At 41.3% G+C, this 24,607-nt stretch overlaps 1 protein-coding gene across 1 annotated transcript in view; it reads left to right on the forward strand.

Moving 5' to 3' along the window:
* ADGRA3 (adhesion G protein-coupled receptor A3) overlaps positions 1-24,607 on the forward strand; it is a 123,849-nt gene that overhangs the window by 10,936 nt on the left and 88,306 nt on the right. Inside the window, exon 2 of the mRNA XM_035005214.1 lies at positions 24,029-24,100. Within this exon, the coding sequence (XP_034861105.1) occupies positions 24,029-24,100 (72 nt within the window). The remainder of the gene's footprint in view (positions 1-24,028; positions 24,101-24,607) is intronic.

Genomic DNA, 24,607 nt, shown 5'->3' on the forward strand with positions numbered 1-24,607 from the left:
TCTGAGATTTTTCTTGTTTCTTGAGGTGGGCCTGTGTCCTTGTGAACTTCCCTATTAGGACTGCTTTTGCTGTGTCCCAAAGCTTTTGGACCATTGTGTTTCCATTTTCATTTGTCTCTAGCGGCTTTTTGATTTCCTCTTTGATTTCGTTGTTGACCCATTAGTAGTTCTGTAGCATGTTGTTTAGCTCTAAGCGGCATTTTTGATAATTCCTATCCTACTTTTTAAAAATTGCTTGCTTTTGCATTCATTCAGCAAAGTTACTGCCTACTCTGTTTGTTGTAGACTTAGGTGGGCTTATGTGACTTTTAATCTCTGAGCATGACTTTCTCATTGGTCATTAGACCAGTTTATCCTAGTCTTGTATGCTTGTATCCCTTTCTGGAACTCCACTTTTTGCCTTTAAACTGTACAGTATATAGCCTACATTTCCCTGGTTAGACTGACTAGCTCTTTGTGATGTGATTTAACCGGCATCTTGCTCCGTGGCTGCACTCAGCTAAGAGAGCTAGAGATAGCAGAAGGGTAATGGGTGGATTTGTAGAAATTCTTACAGGCATTTTCTACAGGGAAGTGTGCAAGACTGGCTTAGGAGAACCTTACTAAAGGAGTTGATAGACCTTATCGTTCAGTGACCATCACTCCTTACCCTTCACGTCCACCTGCCAGGCACAAAACCTTTTCCCAACCTAGTGTGTCTCAGATCTCTTATAGTACATAATTGCTTCCATTATTTATGGCAGTTCTTTCCGAGAACTTTCATGCCATGACCTGTATAGGCAACAATGATGTTTGTGTGAATGATGCCCCAGCCCCAGGGGGTCGAGGGGAGCAGCTCTCTCCACTTCCCTGTAACCCAGATGGTGAATTTGCTGTTGAGGTTTTCAGCCTTGCGTGGAATCACCTGGGAGCATGAAAAGCTCAGCTGCCTGGGCCACAGACCTCATGCTCTTGTTTGTTCCAGAATGAGGCCTAGACGCTGGTGTTTTTCAGAGCTCTACAGGTGATTCTGATGTCACTTGGGTTAAGAACCTGTTGTCTAGTAGCCTAGCGACCTGAGGGTTGACCATCTGGCCCAGCTGTTCTGCAGGAGAAGTAGAAGAAGGAACGGAGGAACAAACTGAGGGCAGTGATTTAATATCCGGTCATGGGGTTAAGGACACTAAGGTTTTAGCACATGTGGTGGCACCGAGTGAACTGAAAGCACCTAACAGCAGAGAGCTGTTGTCCAAACCAGCATTTGAGGGCCTGGTACTCACATGGAGCAGGCCACAAAATACTTAGTGTACCTTGAATCCATTATTTTATATTTAAAATAGAGATGTCCTGGGCCACCTATGTGGCTCAGTCGGTGGAGCATCTGACTCTTGATTCCCGCTCAGGTCATGATCTCATGGGTCCTGGGATTGAACCTGGAGCCTGAGACGGACTCGGTGCTCAGTGGGGGGTCTGCTTGCGATTCTGTCTCTCCCTCTCCTCCTCACCCTGCACACCATACCCTCTCTGTAAAGTTATGAATAAATAAATCTTAAAAAAATAAAGATTTTCTGGTCATAATGCATTATTAATATAAAAGGAGAGAGAAAGTAGGAGAGGCCCAATTTCCCAAGTATGTACCTGCTCTGGGGATTGGTTTCTTTTGGGGGGGGGGACTCTTTACAATAAAAAAAAAAAGAGCTTCTTCTAATTTGTATTGTGATTATTAGTGAAGTTTAATATAATTTGGCATGTTTACAAAGGGTCGTTTGTATTTGACCACCTTCTCTGTACGTTTTTATTTTCTAGTACTTCCCTCCCCCCCGCCCCCCCTTAATATTCTTGAGATTTTTAGACACTACCTAATCATCTGGTAACATTTTAAAAATTATTTTCTTGCTGCTTTGGCTGGGACGAAGGAGGCCAGACCGGGGGAATCCTTGTCATATTTCTGACTTTGGGTGACAGGCATGTTGGGCAGACCAGGATAGGAGATTTTCTCTATTCTAGGCTGTGAGCCTGAATCCGCTCATACAGCAGGCCTTTGCTAGTTGCTTTTAGCGGATTATCAATTTAGATGATGGACATTCCTTGTTCTTAGTTTAAATAAAATAAAAAAATACATCTTACATCTTTTGCGCCCCCCTCCCTTATTTTGCCTTAAGTTTAAATTACATAGTGTTTGAATTTTGCATATTTGAAAACTTTTTTTTTTTTTTTTTGGTGGTGGTTCCTGAGTAATTCTGAGGGGTGCAAGTCTACAGAATTATATATCCTATAAAAAGAAAGCTAAATTATCCAGACCCTTAGAATCATTTTAGAATTTTTGTTCTAACTTTTTAGATTGACAGTGCCCTGAGCATAAAGGAAATCTTTTGGCAAAATTGCTAGCTCTCCATGAAAAAGCACCGCTTCCTCCCTATTTAAGAATGGTATTTGCAGGCCATAATGTCTCAGCAGGAGAGGAATAAGCATGCCCCCTACTGAGGCTGGGGAGATGTAGGGGATTCCTGGGGTCATCAGAGCTCCCCTAGCCCCCTGCTCCTCCTCCCCACTCCTGCATCCCTAGTACAGGGAGTAATCAGCAGTATGTGATTGTGAATTAAATTCACTCCCTAGATGAAGATATTTCTGAACTAGAATATATAGTTCCCAATATGTGACCTGGCCTCATCTAGAATGTCTGTTCCATTGAGGTCAGAGACTGACTCTGCCTTGTTCCCTCTTGCAACTGTAGCGCCTGGAATAGTGACACGTATTTAAGGGCATTTCTGTGATGGCCTCATAGCGGGGGCTGGACAGAAAGGGGGTTGTAGATTGTGTTGAGGATGACACTTCAGTCCAAACCCTCCTTAAATTTAATCGAAGGAAGCTTAGAGTGGCCTTCGAGGTGTAAGTGTAATACAGATTGTTTAATGCAACTGTTAAACTTTTCTTTAAGTCTGCCTGAATCTAAGTCTAATTAAGTTGATTCATTTCCCATCAAGATAAGACTTAAAAGCATCCTTTGTTTTATTGTGCAATGCTCCCCAGCTCTTTTCTCACGAAGAGGCAAAGAGAAATTGACGAGTGCTGTATTCATCTCCAGGACCATGTTTAAGATAAATGTGCTTTCTATTAGATTAATCTTTTTTTTTTTTTTAACCTGTCTTTTGTTTGTGTTTTAGACAAGACCAAGCATAAACTCTCCCTTAATGGCCAAGACTTGACTAGAATTCTAAAGTCATTACAATACCGTGGGACTTGAAGTCCACCTTGACAATGCTAGGCTGACTCTTCATTCCTTGTGACTGGGTCCTGCCTCTCCTTTGCTTGCAACAAGGCAGCCTTCATACTGTTTGAGCTATTTATAATCCTCCCTCTCTTACCAGATTGTGAACTCTTGATGGTGATATTTATCTTTGTATTTTCAGTGTCGAGCACATAAGCACTCAGTAAATCTTTATATAAAGAAGTTTCATTTTCCCCACTGTTTTTTTTCTCAAGTAGGACTGGGGGAAGAATCTTGCATCATTCTTAACGAGGGATGAATCTATCATGGATAAGCTTGGGGTTCTTTAAAGCGGAATACCCAATAAGGTCAAGGCTTACATTCCCATTACTCCCACTCTTCATTTGATAATGAAAGATATCTTACCCAGATTAGTTTGTCCCACCCCACCTTTTCTTGATCCTGTTTCCTCCTATCTCTTGAGAAACCATCACTTGTTTTTCCTGTGTTTTGAGTTTCTCCCCTGGTTTGTGATGTTTCTCCTGGGCATACATAGCCATGTCTTTTCTCCTTTCCCCAAAATACCCCCTGGTCACACTGTGTTGGAGGGGTCACTCTCTTCCTTCACAATAAAGCTTCTTGAAAAATGGCTTGAATCCATTGTCTTTATTTCTTCACTTTTTATATCAGTTTCAACCCATTGCTGTCTCGTTTCTGGACTGTGCCCAGTCTGAAATCTGTCTAGACACAAACATGTTCCATTTGCTACCCCATGGATCGTCTTCTGGTCCTTTTGCTCAATGGTCCCCACCTCTGTTATCAGGCTTGCCTAGTGATTGAATCTTGGCAGTTCACATGGTTTGGGCCGGGAAGGTCTTAGGGGTGGGTGGCCAGCTTGGCTGTGTGGCTTCCCTGCCAGGATTGACCACGAAGAGCCATACGTCCTGATTAATGCTTTCTGAAGTACTGAGAATGGGTATCGTCCAGTCTGAACCCATGAGAAATAGAGATTGTCCACTTGAGATTATTGCCTGTTTAAAGAATCCTAGAGAGCTGTTCTGTGACTAGACTTAAAAAAAAAAAAAAGAGCTCTTCTCTCAGGGGTAAAGTTGAAAAACTTGTCCATCAGCTCTGCTAGAAGTTAGCAACCACAGATTGGGACCATGAGTGTAAAAACTTGGTCAGACTTTCCCTGTTTCAGCTTTCTCATGTTCTCAGGTCTTTGTGTTAGTCTTACCATCTTTTCCCATTGGAGTGATTATAAAACCTTTTAAAGATTGCGGGTGTCCAGGGGCGCCTGGGTGGCTCAGCCGGTTAAGCGACTGCCTTCGGCTCAGGTCATGATCCTGGAGTCCCGGGATCGAGTCCCGCCTCGGGCTCTCTGCTCAGCGGGGAGTCTGCTTCTCCCTCTGACCCTCCTTCTCGTGCTCTCTGTCTTTCATTCTCTCTTGCAAATAAATAAATAAAATCTTTAAAAAAAAAAAAAAAGATTGCGGGTGTCCTGTTGTCACTGCATGAGCACAGATGAGGGCGGGTGATGGGGGCGCTCTACGTGGTCTTAGTACGTTGAGCTTTCAAATGGAAAGGGTGGGGACCTGCGGTGGGTGAATACCAGACTCCCCTTGTGCCTGGAAAACATTGCTGGGAGGTGAACATCATATGGCCCCATCGGGCTCTCTCTTCCTCTTTTATATGTCTTTGTTCTGCTAGTCTATGAAACTACATGTAAGCCTTCATGGTTATATTTTATTCTGATCCTGAGTGATTATTTTTAGTTTATTTCAGTTTAGGTTGGGTTATTTTTAGGGATGCATTTATTTTTCTGTGGGGATGTTGCAGGATAAGAAAATCAATGGAAAGATTCTGGCCTTATTCTCTTTCAAGAGCATGGGACTCAGAAAACACGGCTTAGCCTTCTGATGAAATTAATTTGATAGACCTGCTTTTTCCAGTTTTGACTTAACCTGCAGGATTCACGATTGAGTTACGTGGTTACAGACTGTTTCTATTGCTAGTTTAACTTTCTCCCGAAACCAGTTTGGTAATTACATGGAAATACAATGACGAGAGAACCTTACGCTGTCTGTACAGCTCTTTGGCTTACAGAACTAACTGTATCTGTAAGATCCTCTAACTGATTTAGAGGTTGTAATGACAGCCAACATTCAGATATTTATCATGTGCCAGGTCCTGTGCCAAATGCTTCACATACCACATCTCATTAAAACCACTTTGTGAGGTCGGTAGTGTCTCCGGCTGACAGGTGTGCCGACTGAAGCGTGGACAGGTAAAGTGATCCTCTCAAGTTACCTGTTATGTAGGCTTCTGGCCCCAGACTGTGACCTCTAGGCCTGTAATTCTCAGTATTATGTCCGTAAAACTTACGTGTTCACTTTGGCCGTAGGGTGGGGTTAAGTCTTTGTTGAAACAAAGGATATGGGACTTGTTTGCTTTGAACCATTTCTTAGAGGCAGCTGGCTGATGGGATAACGAGGTAACGGAGAATCCTCACCAGTTGCGTATTATGTCTAAGGAGCTGTAGAAGAAAGAATTTGAACATCCCATTTTAATATCCTCGAGTGGTTTGGGAGTGACTGGGGCGGTCACACGTAGGACTGCAGTGTAGTATTATTGATGATTAGATAATCAGTCATTTTCTTGTCTGCGTTCTCGAGGTTGAAAACTTTATCCTGGAATAGTAATTGCCCCCATCTCAAGCTTAGCTGCCATGTTAAGATGGAAGGAATAATAGGAGCATAGGGAAATAGTTGCTTTTTGGGTAGGTTTCCCTTTTTAGGGGAGGTCACACCTACATGTCACAATTGTGCTGGGTAAGCAGAGAACTGGCATTCTTCTTATTGGATGAAGACGTGACCAGAAAGGAGGGTACAGAGGAAATAACTATGAGGCTGAATGGATACAGGGGCCTCAAATTAGCTTTGCTACCATGTAGAATTGTGACCCTTAGCCAATCATAATGTTCCTGGCCCTCCCTTTCCTGAATAGTAAAATGGGGTTTTGAAGCAGATGATCTTTAAAGGCTCTTGAACTGCTAGAGTTCTGTTTTTTTTTTTTAATTTTATAATTTTTTATTATGTTAATCATCATACATTACATCATTAGTTTTTGATGTAGTGTTCCATGATTCATTGTTTGCGTATAACACCCAGTGCTCCATGCAGAACATGCCCTCTTTAATACCCATCACCAGACTAACCCATCCTCCCACTCCCCTCCCCTCCAGAACCCTCAGTCTGTTTTTCAGAGTCCATCGTCTCTCATATGGTTTTATATATACCACTAAAGCAGACCACACCTGATAATATCACAGAGGTATATTTAAAAATCCACAGACATTATAAGCACATTTAATGAAGCTGAAATTGATTTATTAGAATTGATTGATTATATTGTAATAGTAAGTGCAGGGGCTCTTTTCTTGGTTGAGGGGGTGTGGTGTTGGGTCGGTTCAGTCCTTAACGCTGGCCTATGTGGTTCCTGAGCTTGCATGACTTTTTTCACCACTCCTTGGGCTAATTGCCCCTCACTTACAGGCTGAGACCTGCCCTCATTCCCTAGGGCTACTCCCAACATTGGGACCTTGTGCTCCCTTTCTGTTAATTGGATTTCTGTTTTGTCTCTGAGTTCCCATCTTTAAGATCTTGGTAGGGTTTTTTAGCATCTGAACTCTGGCTGTCTTTTTGTATAAGCCTATTTCTTCCTCTGTTACAGGAATATAGATTTTTAACCGCCCGCCAGCTCAATGAGTTGGCCAGCTTGTTTATCTGAATTTCTGAGTCTCAAAGGAATTTACAGGGTGTCCATAATATTTGGAAACATAGACTTTATCTCTTCAGCATGGTGAAGATACCCTTCATAACTTCATACACACAGACATAATGGAGATCTTGCAGATTGTGTGTCACACAATTATTTTTCTTGGGGGCATGCTCCCCCACCCTTCACAGCTTTGCCTGTATTACCGCATATTTACTACAAATCTTTCATTGCCGGCGTTCCGGCTGATGCTGTTCCACACCGTTCCCTGCTGACCCTTACTACCTGACTGCTCTCTAGGAGGCTGGCCAATTCCTGGTCATGATCCCTCTACCAATTATAAAAGTACCTCTGGGGTCCTGGTTGACTGTGATCTACTTCTGCACTAGAACCAGGATGGGAAATAGGTTTCCGGAATGTCTGCACCAGTGAATTGGGACTAGCCATCAGGAGTGTTGTGTGAGCTTATCAGGAAAGAGCTAGGACTGACTCATGATCTGCCCTGGGCACGGGACAGGGAGGTGGCGGGACACGTGTCATTGTTTGCCATTGGCCGTGGAAGCCCAAGACTCTGTTAATGACTACATTAATCGTTTCTTTGGTTTTATAATCTTGGGATCATATGGCTTTTTGTGCATATCACTGTTCTTTACTGTTTGAGAGGGTTTCAATAGCTACTTTAAAAGAATGGCTTAGCCACATAAATTTACAAAAGGGCTTGAGAGATTTCTTACTGGGAGAATTATTTAGATTCTATACTTAGTAGTAAGCTCTATCAAAACATAGATTTCAGTCCTTAGCGATAGTTTCTAGAATGTGCTTTCCAAATATCTTCTAGTAGAGTGGCTCCTAGCATTTGGACCAGCTGCCTAAGGATCTTTGGGAGATTGTATGGAGGAAAATGGTGGGTCCCATATATTAAGAACTCCTGCAAATTAGTAGAAAAGAAATACATGATCTATCAGAAGTATGGGCCAGTAATAATAGGTAATGTCTGCTGAGCATGCCAGATCCTGTCCTACGTGTTTTAAGTTAATTCATACAGTTCCCTAATGAGATCATTATTATTATCCCTCTTTTGTGTCTGAGGATGTGGGGCATGGAGGCTTATTAATTTCCATGAGGTCACTAGCCAGTAAGTGATAGAACCGGGATTTGAGCCCAGAATGTCTGACTCGAGAGCTCATACTTGTAACCATTGTGTTGTAGTGGTCAAAGGACATTTCCAGGAAGGGGACACACATTCACAATTGGAAATGCGAATTAAAATTTTGAGGTACCACTTTTCACTACTTAGATTCAGGTGTGACTTTGGTAAGAATACTTCACAGTCGATGTGTATACTTAAATCCTTCCCTCTCTCCACCCCATTCATTAACTCAAGCACCTCTCCTGGTGGGTGTTCAGGTACTCTGTAGCCAGCTCCACCTGAGTAGAGGACCCACCCACTCAGTGCCTGGACTTCTGTAGAGCTGTGTGCCCAGTTACACATGTTGATGTAAAGCAATCATTTTGAATAATTGGTTATGCATCAATAGAAAACTAATGCAGACCTTTGAGGGGTTTTCTCTGTTTAAAAGGATTTCCCCCTTCTTCTTTGCCCTTGGAATTACTACTCGTTTTATTTATTTATTTATTTATTTATTTTAAAGATTTTATTTATTTATTTGACAGAGACAGCGAGAGCAGGAACACAAGCAGGGGGAGTGGGAGAGGGAGAAGCAGGCTTCCTGCTGAGCCGGGAGCCCGATGTGGGACTCGATCCCAGGACCCTGGGATCATGACCTGAGCCGAAGGCAGTCGCTCAACCAACTGAGCCACCCAGGCGCCCTCGTTTTATTTATTTTTTAAATAAAGTTCAGAAACCTTTCCCTTAATCATTCCGCATTTCAGCAACATTTAAACTCTGTGTTGGGGCGCCTGGGTGGCTCAGTCGGTTAAGCGTCCAACTCTTGGTTTCCGCACAGGTCATGATCTCATGGGTCATGAGATTGAGCTCCTCATCGGGCTCTGAGGTCAGAGGGGAGTCTGCTTGAGAGTCTCTCCCGCTGTCCCTCCCCCAACTTGGGCCTGCGTGTGCGTGTGCTTTCTAAAAGAAAGAAGTCCTACAAAAAACCCCCTCTGTATTTCGTTTGGATCAGTCATGCATCCCACATGTAGCATTTTACACTTAGACCTCAAGGACTAACACTACGCATGAATCTATGTATCCTTGGTGTCTCTCCTAGCACACAGTAGGTGCTTCAATATATTAATGCGTAGTAGGTCCATCATGAATTTTAGCTTAAAAATCAAAGATTCAACCTGAAAAGACCTCAGTATGCTCCCTAGAGAGCCTTCTTTATTTGATTAAAATGCCAAATAACTTGCTTTTTATTGTATCATAACTATTAAGTGTCCAGTGTTCTTTATGATGTATAGAAACCTTGAAAAATGGGGCTCCCTTTTCTCAGGGAGCTGGTGTGTTCATAAGATGAAGTGTTCTTTAATAAAGAGTTTTTCATTTTTAGGCATTTCAGACATATATCTAGCATGGCATAAAAACCCGTTTTGTTTTTCTTAACCAAATGCTATTTAAATACACACAGACTTACTGTTTAATGTCAGCAGAGAAATAGATTATTTCCTTTTTGTTTACAAAACTGCTGAATAAAGAATCTGAAATAATTATAAGAAAGAACAGGCCTTAAAAAAATGTCAGGTCTTTGATTAAAAATGCGTGGAAACTTGAAAGGTTATTTAATGAACCGTTTGAATAGTTAAGTGCGACCATATGCCCAGGTTGACACCTGTTGTCTTCATGTAATTATTAATGGCACCTTGTGTTATTCTCAAGTGTCTGTCTGATGATAAATTATATTGTGACCCCTGCATTACAATGTTATCAGCTGATGTCTTTGACTTACTGTCTCATTTTAATAATTATTCACCTCACAGAGATCAAAGTTGGAAGTACTATTGTATCCAGCTTCAAGAAGGCAGGCAGAGTATACAGAACTTCTTCCCTAATTTGCCAAATCTGTGAAAAAGATATTAAAACCAAATGATAAAAAACACCCACATGTTTTCATGTCTGTTTGGAAACTTAGAGGTTTTTTTTTTTTATCATGGAATTCAAAAATTTTATTAGGATATGCTGGGTTTACATGGTTTTTTTTTGTTTTTAAGTTAGTTTTATACATCTTCAAACTGGAGACATGTCCTTTTTTTGTTTGTTTTATATACACGCTTATTAGACATTACTTATTTTTTTTTAAAGATTTATTTGAGAGAGAGACAGAGATAGCGAGAGAGAACACGAGTGGGGAGGAGAGGGAGAAGCAGGCTCCCCGCTGAGCAGGGAGTCCGACCCGGGGGTCGATCCCAGGACCCTGAGATCATGACCTGAGCCAAAGGCAGATGCTCAACCGACTGAGCCACCCAGGCGCCCCTAGACATTATTTTTTTTTATTGTGGTAAAAGACGCATAATTTTTCACCATTTGTAAGTGTATAATTCAGTGACGTTAAAGACCTTTGCAGTGTTATATATAAACACCGTCACTGTCTATACCCACAGCATTTTCATCATCTCCAATGTAAACCCTGTACCCACTACATAATAATTCCCTAAACCCTCTTCCCCTGCTCCCTGCACCCTGACTTCTCTTCTACTTTCTGCAGAGACATTTCCTTTTATTTAATTGTAGTCATTTTTCTACCAGTTCCGTTTTTTTTTTTTTTTAATTTTATTTTCTAAAATAATCTCTACACCCAACGTGGGGCTTGAATTCACAAACCTGAGATCCAGTCTCATGCTCCACCAACTGAGCCAGCCAGGGGCTCCACTACCTGTTCCTTTTTTTTACCCCCTGGAGCCCCTGTTATTTGCATATTCTCCGGATTTCGTCAGGTGCCTCCCAGTAGTGTCCGTCTTGTCTTTTATCTACTGAGTTTTAAAAAGTCAAGCCATGTGATCTCATATGTGGAATTTAAGAAACAAAATAAAGGAGTAAAGGGGGAAGAAAAAAAGAGACAAACGAAGCAATAGACTCAACTACAGAGAACAAACTGATGGTTACTAGAGAGGAGGGGGTGGGAGGGTGGGGGAAATAGGTGATGGGGATTAAGGAGTACCCTTATCATGATGAAAAAAAAGACACTCAAAATCCTCATTTCTTAGGAAAATGCATATTAAAACCACAGTTAGATACCACTGCACATTGAATGGCTTTAAATAAAAAAAAATTCTGACAGTACTACGTGCTGGGGAGGATGTGGGACAACCCTCATACGAGTCTAGTGGGAGTTCAGGATTGTACAATTCCTCTGGGAGAACAATTTGGTAGTTTCTTATAAAGTTAAACATGCACTTACCATATGAGCCAGCAATCAGACTTCTAGAAAATTACTAAAAGACTGACATATGCTCACACAAAAACCTCTGTTCAGATATTTATAGCCTCTTTATTCATATCACCAAAATTTGGAAGCAACCCAGGTGTCCTTGAGCTGGGGATTGCTAAAGTGTGGTCCATCCCTACCATGGAATACTACTCAGCAAGAGTGATCACCTATAACACTCCAGGTGTTAGAAATGATCTTGTAGCTTTCCTGGTTTCCCTGCCCACCACACGTACCAAATAGCATTTTGTGTGCTCTAAAGCCTTTGATGCCTTTTATTCAGTTACTTATTTGTTTACCTCTTCCAAACTCAAGAAATGAGCAAGACATTTAAATGGACACCTTACAAAAGGATATATAGGAATGGTCACTAAGCACATCAAGAGAAGCTCCACTTTGTACTGACAGAAGTACCAGTGAGATACAGCTTCAGACCTCCTAGAAAGGCCCAAATCAAATAGACCATCAGACTTTGGAGAGCATGTGGAGAGAACTGGAACCATCACACATAGCCAGGGGAACTGTAGGAGAGTACAACCACTTCGAGTTCAACACCTTATATATACACTACCCTGTGACCCAGGAATTCCAACCCTGCAGGTTTATTCAAGAGAAGAAAACTTACGTCCACAGAAAGACCCACACAGCAGTCTTACCGTAGTCGGAAACTGGAAACCCAAATATCAATCAACAGGGGAATAGTACACAAATGGAAGTATATTCACAGAGTAAAATACCACTCAGAAATAAAGAGGAACAGGGCGCCTGGGTGGCTCAGTCGTTACGCGTCTGCCTCCGGCTCAGGTCATGATCCCAGGGTCCTGGGATCGAGCCCCGCATCGGGCTCCCTGCTCCGCGGGAAGCCTGCTTCTTCCTCTCCTACTCCCCCTGACTGTGTTCTCTCTCTCGCTGTGTCTCTCTCTGTCAAATAAATAAATAAAATCTTTAAAAAAAAAAAAAGAAAGAAAGAAAGAGGAACAAATTAGAATACAACAGTATGGATGAATCTAAAAAAAATTACATTAAACAAAAGATGTACACATACAAACTGTGATAGATGTCCCTCCAAAAGGCCAACCTAATTTATGATGATGGAAGTCAGAACGTGGTTTCCGTGGGCTGGGGGGGGCGTCACATGGGGAAGAGCAGGGGAGCAGAAAGGGGCAGGGAGGAATTTTCTGAGAGGATGATGATGTTCTCTGTCTTGTTGGGGTGGCAGTTACAAAGGCATGTACAATTGTCAAGTCATCAAACTGAATACTTCTGTACATTTTATTGTATGTGTGTTATACAGCTCAGTAATGAGGCTAGAATTGTACATTAAAAAAATAAGCCATGTTCTCCCCCCAAATTTTAATTTTGTATGCTGTTATTACATCTCTGTAGGTTGTCTGACTTCTTCCTTCTTTCTCTCTTCTTGTGTAGTACTATTTTATGTCCCATCTGATAGTTCCATGTTAAAATCAAACACAAATGGAGACCATTCTTCAAAATGCTTTGAACAGACAAAACCAGTTAGTCATACAAGCAAAGCTTAATTTAGCTTATTTTGCAAGACAAGTGAGGTTAACTTGACCTGGGTCACTCCTCGCTTATGCCTCTGAAAATCATAAGGAAAACTAAAATAGTTCCCCCAAATTGATAAGCGGTAACAACTAGCCGATTCCCTTTCTTTTTTTTTTTTTTTTTTTTAAAGATTTTATTTATTTATTTGAGACAGAGAGAATGAGAGAGAGAGCACATGAGAGGGGGGAGGGTCAGAGGGAGAAGCGGGCTCCCTGCCGAGCAGGGAGCCCGATGCGGGACTCGATCCCGGGACTCCAGGATCATGACCTGAGCCGAAGGCAGTCGCTTAACCGACTGAGCCACCCAGGCGCCCAGCCGATTCCCTTTCGTTTCAGAAAATTCTAACATTGTAACCAGTCACTACGGAGAGTAAATACTCACCGCCTTCACACTATAGAAGCTGCTTTAGAACAGTGCACCTCAGAGCCTCATTCCATGTTGGGTGTGAGTGCTGTGGGTCGGCAGACTTTTTTGGGCGTGTGCACAATGGTGTCAGAGGTGGGATCCTTAGACGCTGACCCCTTGCGACCCCGAGGCCTGTGAGCAAAACTGGTGTCCGTTCCCACCGAGCCCTTTGTGCTCACTGTTTTCTCTCACTGACCTTGGGGTTTCTTGGGTCAGTCTCTAGGATCCCGGCTCTGCTCTGGGTTTTGAGCTGTCCAAGTTTACTGACAGCACACTTGCTCTCTGTTTGCTGAAGCTCCTTTGGTAAGTCACCCTCCCGTCTGTAAGGGGAGAAACCTGTGATTCCCTGGGTTTTAGGCAATGGTGGACTTACCCCATTCCCCGTGGTTTGTTTTAAGGAATCTAAAGGCAGAGATGGTTTCCATCTGGTCTAAATCTTCTTTTCCTCCCTTAAAGACTCCTGCGTCTTACATGATGTATCTCCACAATCGACCAGGATCTTGTGCCTTTCTGGAAAAATGGGTGGGCCTAACAAAAGCATAATTTGGAATTCTAGCCGCCACTTTGGGGAACCTACAGTTTAGAAAAGATGATCGAATTTCAGGGCGCCCTTGAAAAGAGGATCCCGAATCTCTCAAAAACAATGAAATGTATTCTTTGGTTGGTTAACAGAGGCCTTCAGAAGACAGCATGGCTCTCAGATAGCTTTTCGAAAAGAATCATTACAAGGAGACAAAACATTGAAAACAAAAGCTCTGACCTGACCCTCCAGCTAACCCCCTCTGCACCTGCCTGTCCCGAAGCTAACCTTCCATTCGATCTCCCCCCACGTCCCCAAACCTCCTAAGTTCCTGATGTCCTTGAGAGTAAGACCATCCCGTGAACCGCGGATCTCAGCTGCAGGAAAATGTAAACCCTGGTCTTCACCTGAGCTCTGATTTGTAAAGGATTGTCCAGGCCTAAAGACGGATCAAACTAAATTTACAAAGACTTCAAGATTCTTGTTGGAGCTTCTGACCCTGGATTTTCTGCTTTATATCAATTCGTTTACATGGGATAAAGAGTCCAGGAGGCGTCGAGAGGTGGCTCCATTGCAGACGATTGGAAAGACCCCTCCAAAAAGTCTTTGAGGATCCCACCAAACATGCCTCAAAAGAACAACAACAATAAAAGTGAGAAAAGTAGGTTAGTCACTCCTTGAAGCTATACCCAGGATTTTTCCTGTGAGAATCAATTGGGCCATGATACAGTCCTGTAAACAAAAAAGGGATGCATCAGTTGCAGACTTTCGATTTTGCTTAGAAGAAATATTTAGAGAGCGTTTTGGTCTCCGGGACCGCGAAGCCGGTAATGCCTTGTCTGTTCATTTTGTTAATGGGCTTCTCCCTGAGCTTCCTGATTTATTAAAGAAACATAAATTAAGACGGGAGATCACTCCCCTTTCTGAGCTCCAACATCTTGATGAGCATTTTGAACGAATTTTAGAACAGTGAAAGGGTTATCAAGCAAATAAACTCATGGCCCTACAATTAAAGCAGCTACAGGGGTGTCGACTGAACTTTAGAACTAACTTTGTACATTTCCCTATTGACAAGGATACTTGTCAAGACTGTGAGCAGAAGGGACATTGAAAAAAAAAGACTTTGCCCTCAAACAACCTAATTTTCCAAGAAGAAGGAGCACTCAACCTTCAGATCCTCAGGATAACAACACTGATGGGGCTGAGGAACCGCCTGGTAAGCTACTCCCAGTAATTCCTATAAATCATCAGGGTGAAGTGAAATGAAACTTGACATAAATGAGAGATCTGCCCTGTGCTGGTAGATCTCAGAGGTCCTCTTTCTACTCTAAACCCCACCATGATACGCCAGGAACTTCCTCAGGGTAACAAAACTGTTGTGGTGTTAGGTGTCAAGTTCAAAGAGTTCCTTTATCAAAGCCCATAACTCCTTCCCTGGGCCCCTTCCCTGAAAACCGTGCCTTTCTCTTAGGAGACACCGACTCCGTAAATTTGCCAGGAGGATACCTGTTCTCTAAATTTGGAGGCCGCGTACATTTTGTCTTTCCCCAACCACATGAATCTGTTAGCTCAGTTTTCAGACTTGGGGGTTTGGCCTCATTTAACTCCTCAGGTGAACTTTGCTAGTGCGTCCCACCAGCCGGCTAGAGCTGAGACCGCTGCCGAGCCCTCCCACCACCACTTGCAAGCTCAGGCTGCTAGAAGAGTACCCAGGGGTTTGACACAGCTGTGAGGTGGGCCGAGGCAAGATTCGGGAAACCCCAACCACGTCAGAGGACCCAGTAGCCAGAGAGGACGCGGGAACGATCCAGAAGTCTGCTTCTAATGACCTGTGCCCAAAGTTTATAAAGAACAGGAAAGCGGTGAATCACCAAAGTGGCCATTAGGCAGAGTATTTACTGTGCACACACCAGAAGACTGTTTGCAAACCAGGAGCCCTCAACCCCAAACATGGGATGGATCTCCAAGGTGGCTTCTAGGAGTGGGAAGGCAGTGAGTGTTACAATATTAAGACTTTTCTTAAAATAGAGGAATTGGTTAGTGGTTACCTCATACCAGTTTGCGGGGACCTAGGTTAGTTTTGCTTAAAATTTTCAAATGCATAAGCAAGAAGTGACCCACGTTGACCTGGAGCTTTTGCTGTTAATAACATTTTACCCCTTTATCAGTTGCTCTTTCTTTCTGTGTGTGATAAATCGATTTTAAATCATTTGGCAGTGTAATGCACACATCATAACCCACTGATCTTTTTAGTAAGGTGATTTTGACTTTCTTTCCATCTTTAGTCTTGATAGTATCATTTGAATATCGATGAAGATAGGGTTTTGTTTGCACTTTTTACTCAGTTAAAAAGCTCTCCTCCCCAATTTAATTTAATCATGTATCACTGGAAGTTTAACTGCTTCCCTTATAAATGAGCTGGCAGCTCATGAGAGCTGGGAGCTGCGTGAGTGATCATTCTCCATGACACATGAATGAATCCCACCAACCTCTCCTAAATGTTAAATTCTGAGAGATTTAGCATTTCTATTGCCTTTAATTATGCCTCCTGCCATATAATATGCAATCTCCTATTGCACAACTTTTTATTTCAGTGCTGTATCATAGTGAAACCTTAATGTGTAAACATTAAGCCGTAATTAAGGATCCAGACTTAAAATTCAACCACGGTTAGTGTGTGTTCCAACAACAATAACTACTGATAAATTCTTAACTTACTCCTTTTCCTAGCAGCTGGAAATTTCCTTTGATACCAATTTTAAAATGGTCCTAATTTTAGAAGGGTGAAAATGTGGAAAACAGTAGCCTAGGACACTTCTATTGAAATATTAAAAGACACGAACTAGATATGTTCTGGTCGAGTTTTTTATTCTTCCCCTCTCCCCAAAAAAGAAATTCCGTAAGCTTCAGAGAGAAGGAGTAGCGAGAACAGCACTGAGGTTTATACTCCTCATCTGTACCATGGGAAGCCGGGACATTGGGAACGTTGTAGATGCTGTGTTATTAATTCCATAAGAGGGATCTTTGAATGCAGAATCTTAAACCCAGCCATATTTTTATTTTATTCATTTATTGAACAGATATTCTGGGCATCTTGCCAGTTGGATCCTCTGGGAAGCACATGCCAAGTGTACAGAAGGGGTTAGAAGTACAAGATTTGTACTGATGGAAATACATCTGGGAGATGAAGGGAAATGAAGCAGAAGTGGGCAGGGCGACCCTTCAGGCTGGGATGGAGGTCTGGCCTCTGTGAAGGGAGAGGGGGAAGGAAGGACAGTAGGGTAGGACAGTTGTGCGGAAGTCTGGGCAGGCGCTGGTGCAGAGATCGCCCCTTGGGGAGTCTGGGCTGGCCAGGAATGGAAAGCCCTGTCACCCCCACTGTGCTGAGTACTCAGCCAGCATTGCGTACCAAGTGGATGGACTCTGCTTGGAAACTGAGGCAGATCCCTCGGACAGCGGCAGCTGGAGGCTCTCTGCTAACTGCCTTCCTGTTTAGGGTCACTCTTGAAGGAGGATCTGCGGAGCACACCTCCTTACCCACAAGAGTCTCTTATCATGTACCGGCGTCGTTAGAATCTTAACTCTGCCACTTGGTTTGAATCTGAACCTGGACAAGTCACTGAACTTGAAATAATTTAGTTTTACTTTATTTATTTTTTAAAGATTTTATTTATTTATTGATGAGCAGGGAGCCTGACATGGGACTCGATCCCAGGACCCTGGGATCATGATCTGAGCCAAAGGCAGATGCTTAACGGACTGAGCCACCCAGGTGCTCTGCAAACTTTAGTTTTAGAGAAAATAATACTGATGTCGTAGGGTGTTTATGAAGAGTAACTGAGTACACCCATATAAAGAGAGGTTGCACGATGGACTCACTCACGTGTTCACTGTAGGTCCACTCCTGTGGGGATGCAGAGATGGTCATGTTCGAAAAGATCCCTGTATGGGATTCACCCAGTCATGGGAGACATGGCAAATACACAAGTCCCTGAACAGGGATTTCACAAAATGCAAAGTCCTTGTTAAAACAAGGTGATGCAGCAGAGTTGAGGGCAAAACATTTTTTGACACACTGGAACTAAAGCCTACCTCCCAGAATTTTCTCTTGCAGAACTGAATGAATGGATGCATCGAGTTCAGGGGACACGTTGGTGAACAAACTGCTAATACTTAGGGTAAAATGTGTATATCACCGATGTGTGCTGACTTAAATGTGGTTTTAATATAAAGATTGATGAGGATTTTTGCCCTCTAGTAGATACTTAACTCTTACTTGCTAGGGAGAATTAATTTAGAAAAGAACACTTGATTTTCATTTGCTGGAAACCAAAGAATAAACTGGGACAGAGTGTGCTAAAACAGGGCTTGACAGACTTTTTCTTTTTCTGTAAAGGGCCAGATAGTAAATATTTTAGGCTTTCCTGGCCACGACAGTCTCTGTTGTCACTACTCAACTCGGCTGTCATTGCAGGAAACCTGCCACAGACAATATGTGAACAAATGGGCATGGTCGTGTGCCAATAAAATTTTAAAAACATTGAAATTTATATTTCATGGAATTTTCATGTGTCATAAAATACCATTCTTTTGATTTTTTTCCCAACCATTAAAAATATAAAAACCATTCTTAGAAGCCCACGGGCTGTCCCAACAGGTGGTGGGATGGATTTGGCCACCCCCCGGACTAGAGCTTCAGCGAACGTGGAAATAACCAGTTTTCATTAGTGGGATAAATGAAGCAAAGCACTAAAATTGATTTTTGAGGATTTAGCATATCTGATTTTAGCTTCTCACAGGTGGTCCTAAATTTTTAGAACATGTGCCTATTGCAATTAGTGACTCAAAAGCTTAGCCTAGCCATATTGTCTATTTTTCTTGTATTTGATAAAGATGTAGCAATAACAATTATTACTCTACATAATAAATCTAATGCAGAATCAGTTTGTGTTACTTACTACAGTTTGTATTGCTTGAGCAAATCAGAGTTGTCAAGAGATGGAGAATTTTAATATGTAAATGCATACTTTCAGTCCTTAGTCTGTCTTCGATCTTTCTGAGTGAACACCTAAAAAGCATTCTCTCTTCCCATTCTGCAGCCCCTCATCTGCATGATATCTCATTTTGTGGATCCTGTATTCCATCAGGACCAAACTTCTGTTCCTGGAATCAACCTAAATATCCAGTCATTGAGTTTTACAAATAATAGTGCAATGAATACTTTTGTTGTATAAATATATAATTGCATAATTTAATATATAACATGTATATTGCACACCTGCAAATTTATCTTTAGGTTAAATTTCCAGAAGGGGAATTAATGGATCAAATGCTGTAAATGCACTTGTACTTTTGCCTTCCATAGTGATTGTATTGATTGATAGCAAAATATGAGTGGTTGTTTCCCTCTAAATACAAAGTGTGTTATCACACTTTTCTTGCACTCCTTAAGTGAATCATGGTACCTTGTTTTAGTTTTAACTTGCATTTCTCCCATGATTGTGGTTGTGTATCCCTTCATATGATTATGATCCATTTGTATTTACTTTCACTGAACTTTTTATGGCCTTTGCTAGTTTTTCTTTTTCTTTTTCTTTTTTTTTTTAAGAGCTCTTTGTATATTTGGGAAATGAGGCCGTTGTTTTTGGTAGTAGTCATAAGTATTTGTTATCTTTTAACATTGCTTATGATTTTAAAATTATCAAACTTTTAGGGCGCCTGGGTGGCTCAGTTGGTTAAGCGACTGCCTTCGGCTCAGGTCATGATCCTGGAGTCCCAGGATCGAGTCCCGCATTGGGCTCCCTGCTCGGCAGGGAGTCTGCTTCTCCCTCTGACCCTCCTCCCTCTCATGCTCTCTGTCTCTCATTCTCACTCTCTCAAATAAACAAATAAAATCTTTAAAAAAATAAATAAATAAAATTATCAAACTTTTAAAAATGTAGTCCTGTTTACTCCTTTTCTTAGTCCTAGAAAATCTTTAGTTATTGTAGCTTCTAAGTCTGTCTGCTTTCATTTTCTCTCGCTATGTATTTTTTTGGTCTGTATGAGACTGCCCTTGTTTTAAATATGACATTTTCTTAGTCTTCCCCCTTTCTTTCCTGAGGATACTTGTCATTGGATTTAGGGCCCACACTCATTGAGGACGATCTCATCTCGAAACGTTCAACTTCATTACATCTGCAAACATCCTTTTCTAGTTAAGGTCATAGTCATAGTTTCGGGGTGGGGGGCATATCTTTGGGAGGGCCACCGTTCCACCCAGTTAAGAGCTCTATTTGATTATTTTCCTGATTTTCCCCTCCAGGGGTCGACTTCAAGAATTATATTCCTAACGTTTGATCTGAATATTTAAAGCTCTTAAAATGTATTTTCAGTTCCTCTCAAAAGGAAAATTATTCTGTGTCTTCTGCCATACGGGGTGTGGGTGCTGTGCGTAGCCATTCCATTCTGGGACTTGCAAGAGCAAGTGACTGAGAACTTGTAATACTTAATTTTTATTTTTTTCTGCTCCGTAAACTTTTGATTTTTTTTTTAAACATGTCTACATTAGGTCTTACTCCCTTTTTCATGTTTCAGCCTAAATGATATATTGAACTAACTTGATACTGTGTTATATGTAACAATGGACATCGAAGTCTTCTTATAGTGTTTAAATTCAAGAGGCACGAGCCCAGAAGAGTGTTCCTAAGCATCGTCTATAGATCAGGTGGTGTTATAACATCGTTAGTATAGAACAGAAATGGATATACATAAGCTTTATAACTTTAGTCAAGTTTTATACTTTTCATTTAGTTACCTTCTGGAAAGTTTGAAATTTCAAAGATGTCAGCAAAAATATTGATTAGAATGGGTTTTAGGTTTATAATGATACATGAGATTATGCATTTGCTCGCTGCACAGTCCCCAGTCTCAAAATTGAGTATAAAAACTGTCTGCAGAGTAGATTTATTCATACCGATCCTGTTTTCTTGCGCAAAATCCTTAAACACACCAAGTAATGGATAGACTGAATATATTAACATGAGGTTGTAAACTGTATTTTTAAGGTTACAGTTATAACTTTTTAAGTGTGATGAAATGTCTTCCTTTTTATTCTTCTCAATAAAATCTATCATTTATTGTACTAAAACCTTTATGACCGAGCAAATGACAGTCCTTTCGCTGCAACAGTACTGAGTGTAATTCAGCGGGCGCCCTGACAGTTTTTCATAAGCTCCCTCCGTATTTGGGGATCATTCTTCACCCAGACACCGAGCAGTCTTGTCACTGAGCCTGTTACCTGGTAGACTGTGTAGTTTTCCTTTATTTCTTTAGTTCTCCGTTTATCGGTGATAAATTCTCAGTCACCGTCAAGTTTGTCAGTTTTGCTCATGAAAACACAAATACAGAAACGTAAAAGAAGCTAGAAGATATCTTGGTGGTCATTCTGGTCTGATTTTTTTCCATCTTAAAAGATGTGAAATTGAAGTCGAACTAGAGAGGTGACCTAAATCATTTATTGCTGGGGGCGTGGGGAGTGGGTCTCTATTAAAACTCTGGGCTCTGGATCTCAACACCATTGTTCATTTCTCTTCTTTTAGTGCCTATTCATAGTGCCTGTTAAGTTGCAAACTGTCGCTGCATAAACATTTCTTGAACATAAATAAATAAACGTGAGTCTTTAATCTCAAAGCTTAAAGTATTCGTTTACTTCTAAGATAGAATTATATGGAAATTAACTCAATTTCAAACTCTCCCTAGTTATGGAGATTCTTATGTTTATCATCAGGAGAAAAAATATTTAAATAGTAAGAGTTGTCTGCTAGGTATTTCAAAAGATACTACAAGATTATAGAGAATAAGAGAGAAACTAACAGAAGCCTCATCAGTAAGGTATTGATCCATTAGGGTCTGTTTTTTCCCAGTCTTTTTTTGTTGTTGTTTGTTTGTTTGTTTTTGATCTCTGCATAGATTCTTTTCAATTAGTGCTATCAGTTTTGTTTGCTTCTGAACTGAGTGTAAGCATTTTCCTTTTTATCAAGTTCCCTCTGGAAGAATCCTTTTTTAATGGATGCATGAAGTTTTGTTTGAATGTACCATCATTTTACTCTTCCTCTTACATAATGCTGAAATAAGGTCATGGGATATCCTTCTTGTCAAATTTGGCGACTTGTTTAGGAGTGATGTTTTGGGCAGCAAGGTGGGAGGCTCTTCACGGTGCACCATGGGCTGCTTGAGAAGGCTTATTTCAGTGACGTCGGTGGCCATGAGCAAGACTGAGTTTGCTTTTGCCCTAGCCGACCACCCCACTTGAAAAACCTTTGCAATTTTGATTAGAGAAAATGGTATTGTATTTTAATTGCAGTGTTTTCAACCACCACGTTTTCTGTTTTCTTGGTCCCAATAGTTGACAAGGCCTTCTTCCTTTAGCAACGGCTTGAGGGAGATGCAAGATATTACATGGTAATATACCTGGATTGCAAGAAACATTAAAATGAGGGAGGATGTGTGTTTTAGAACCAGGGAAACCATCTGAAATTTAATGAATACTCATTGAGTGTGTCATACATTTCCTAATCTCTTTCTAGTGTTTATGAGGTAGATATTTTTCTTCCTGTTTTATGAATGAGGAACTCTTACAGAGAGGTGGAGGGACTGGCCAAGATCAATGGAACTTGAAAGCAAGAGAGCTGAGCTTCAAACACGGGTATCCTTGACTCGAGAAGCTGCTAATAATCATCCCACAAAAAAGGCTCTGAAATGCGCATCTGCGTGAACAGGGATTTTGTTTTTAAATTCCACTTATATCAAAAGAAAAGCAGATGTCAAATGGCTATTTTTGTTTGAAGACAAATAATTAGAGGTTCTTTTTTAGAATAATAAAAGTAGATACAATAAAAATGAATACCTGAACTCTTAGGACCCAGAGGCACTCTGTTATTTGCATATACACAGAATTGCTGCGTTGCAGTGTCTGGGGGGTGGGGAGGGGGGCACCGTGCAACTTTGTACCCCATGTGAAGGGCGCTCCTCAAGTGCAGCACAGTCTGTGATGGAGGACGTTCTGCCCGCAAGGCCAGTAGCATGTCTCTGGACCTACGTTGACGGATGTTGAACGTGAGGTCTGGAAGAGAGATTTCCTGGGTTTCTGATCTGGTTCTGGCATTTGCTGCTGTTACCTTGGGTCGTTAACCTAATTAATTCTTCTCTGCCTTGGTTTTCTCATTTTCTTATCTCCATGTCCTCACTCCTCCAAATCAGGTAGCTTTAGCATTTTCTTTTTTAAGATTTTATTTATTTATTTGACAGAGAGAGACACAGCGAGAGAGGGAACACAAGCAGGGGGAGTGGGAGAGGGAGGAGCAGGCTTCCCGCTGAGCAGGGAGCCAGATGCGGGGCTCGATCCCAGGACCCTGGGATCATGACCTGAGCCGAAGGCAGACGCTTAACGACTGAGCCACCCAGGCGCCTCCAAGCATTTTCACTTTATGGAAAATCGTTCTCGGTACTTGAGCTACACAAAAGGTGCCTAGAGAGGGAGCAAGAGCATGTGCACCCAATATCTTCTTAGGCAAGTCCTGTCGTGGGGGTGGCTTGACTACGACCTCTTTCAGTAAGTCCTTGTTGTCAGGTCCTGTCTTTAAGAACATTGTCCTGATACATGAGATACAGCAGTGTGGTACTGTCGCCTATGTATCTGATGTGAGGGTGTGCAAAAGCTTATTTTCACACACACAGGCAGTAGATTTGTATACTGTTAAATTACAAATAATATTCAGCATTGACATATCTAGCGGATGCTTTATTTCTTTGTAAGATCAGTATTTTATAGGGCATGTTACACATTTTTCCATTAAGTTTTTAAATAAGTATTCGACTTACATAAGTTGATTAATTATGTAAGTGTATGTGGTGTTCTTCTCATATTGAACTCGAGAGCTATTCTCTGCTCACTTCTCTCCCTTTTTACCTTAAAATTTTTAGTCAAATGTGATAGGAACAATTTAAGAGGTGACAAGAAGAGTGATCGAGCTATTTTAGGTGGTTTCTCAAAGAGAAAGAAGCTCCTATTTTTGTCAGGCATCTCAAAAACTGGCTAATAAGTGACTTCTTAGAATTCCTCATAGGTTTAAAAATAAGGAGCTAAATTATTTTGATATTGATGGTGTACATATATTCTGCAACTTACCTTTTTTTTCCTGTCATTTTTAGGATTCTGAGTAACAATAAAATATCCGAGCTGAAGAATGGCTCATTTTCTGGGTTAAGTCTCCTTGAAAGATTGTGAGTATTTTTTATTATATCTTATTGTTATTTTACTTACTGCACTTTTTTTTTTTGGTTTATTATGAGCTTTACTTGAGTGAGAGATAATACTTAGCTGCACTTTTATTTTAAGTCTGTTAGTAAACTCTCGACTTTTCCAAAATAAAAATTTGAGTTTTCCCAACATTTTATTATGAAAAACTTCAAGAATTTAATTTCAAGAAACAGTTAGTTAATTAGATGTTGGCAAACTTTCTGTAAAGGGCCAGATAGTAAATAATTTAGGCTTTGTAGGCCATGTGGTCTCTGTGACAATTCCTCGATTCTGCCATGATAGTGGGAAAGCAGCAATAGACAATAAAGAAATGAATTGATGTGGAGGTGGTGTTATTTGCAAAGCAGGCTGGGGATCATGGTTTGCTGATCACTGGCTTTTGGAGCATAGATGCTGTTTCGAAGTTCTGTCATCAAGTGTGCGTGGGCCTTATAAAATAGTCAAGTAGAATTTAAACACATTAAGGATGG

The sequence above is a fragment of the Mirounga leonina genome, unplaced genomic scaffold, assembly GCF_011800145.1.
Source record: "Mirounga leonina isolate KUSES-001 unplaced genomic scaffold, KU_Mleo_1.0 Mir_129, whole genome shotgun sequence".
In the NCBI taxonomy this organism is placed as follows: Eukaryota; Metazoa; Chordata; class Mammalia; order Carnivora; family Phocidae; genus Mirounga; species Mirounga leonina.